At 45.4% G+C, this 760-nt stretch overlaps 1 protein-coding gene across 1 annotated transcript in view; it reads right to left on the minus strand.

Annotated features, from left to right (window-relative positions):
- LOC119588561 (nuclear pore complex protein NUP98A-like) overlaps positions 1–128 on the minus strand; it is a 4,342-nt gene extending 4,214 nt beyond the window's left edge. Inside the window, exon 1 of the mRNA XM_037937201.1 lies at positions 21–128. Coding sequence (XP_037793129.1) covers positions 21–32 — 12 coding nt within the window. The 5' untranslated portion in view covers positions 33–128. The remainder of the gene's footprint in view (positions 1–20) is intronic.
- Between the last annotated feature and the right edge of the window lie 632 nt (positions 129–760).

Raw genomic sequence — 760 nt, forward strand, 5'->3', positions numbered from 1 at the left:
TTTGGCCATGACGCACGTACCTTGATCCACATGGCGCCGGAGGTCTGTTCGCAGCGCGGGAGGAGATGGAAGTAGTGGCTCGCCGAGGACAAAGTGGAGTTTTGTAGACCACACTTCCCGCGCAAAAAATGCTCCGCCAAAACAGGATCTCGGTCCGCTTGACCGCCAGGGGTTGTACGTATAATATTTACTATCGTCATGGACGCGCTGGTTTGAAAGGGTCCTCGGGAACAAACAATGGCAAAGGTTCCTTTTCACTGCCATCGGGCTTTGTGAGGGTATTTTCAAAAGGCTTTTCCAATTATTTCGTGGCAACCAAAAAAAATTGGATATTGAGAAGTCGAACTGGTTTGTCAGATGTTAGAGAGTGATTTTTATTGCAGCTCGGTGACCTTGAAATTTGCTTTCTGAAGGCAGTTCAGTTTTCAAGAATAGGGAAACCTTTTATTCACAGTTACAGCGTCTATTGACTCACGAATGACATTTACTCTCATCTCATTTCCATGGAGATTTTAAATATGCTTTATTCCAAGCAATACAGCGCCTCCTGATACTATGGCCTTTGTATTTCCTTGCACATTCTGCCCGCCCACAACCCTGTCCCTGGCAACAGCTGGAAGAGGGCTGGACTCTGCGTGCCTTAATAAATGAACAAATGACCGGTTGTGTGCTTTTGCTATATTCCAACATCTTAGTATCAATTTCGAGAGCCGGGACAAATAAATCAAGCGCAAAACCAACAGGAATCCGCACTATATAT

Source organism: Penaeus monodon, chromosome 24 (genome assembly GCF_015228065.2).
Source record: "Penaeus monodon isolate SGIC_2016 chromosome 24, NSTDA_Pmon_1, whole genome shotgun sequence".
NCBI classification, from domain to species: domain Eukaryota; kingdom Metazoa; phylum Arthropoda; class Malacostraca; order Decapoda; family Penaeidae; genus Penaeus; species Penaeus monodon.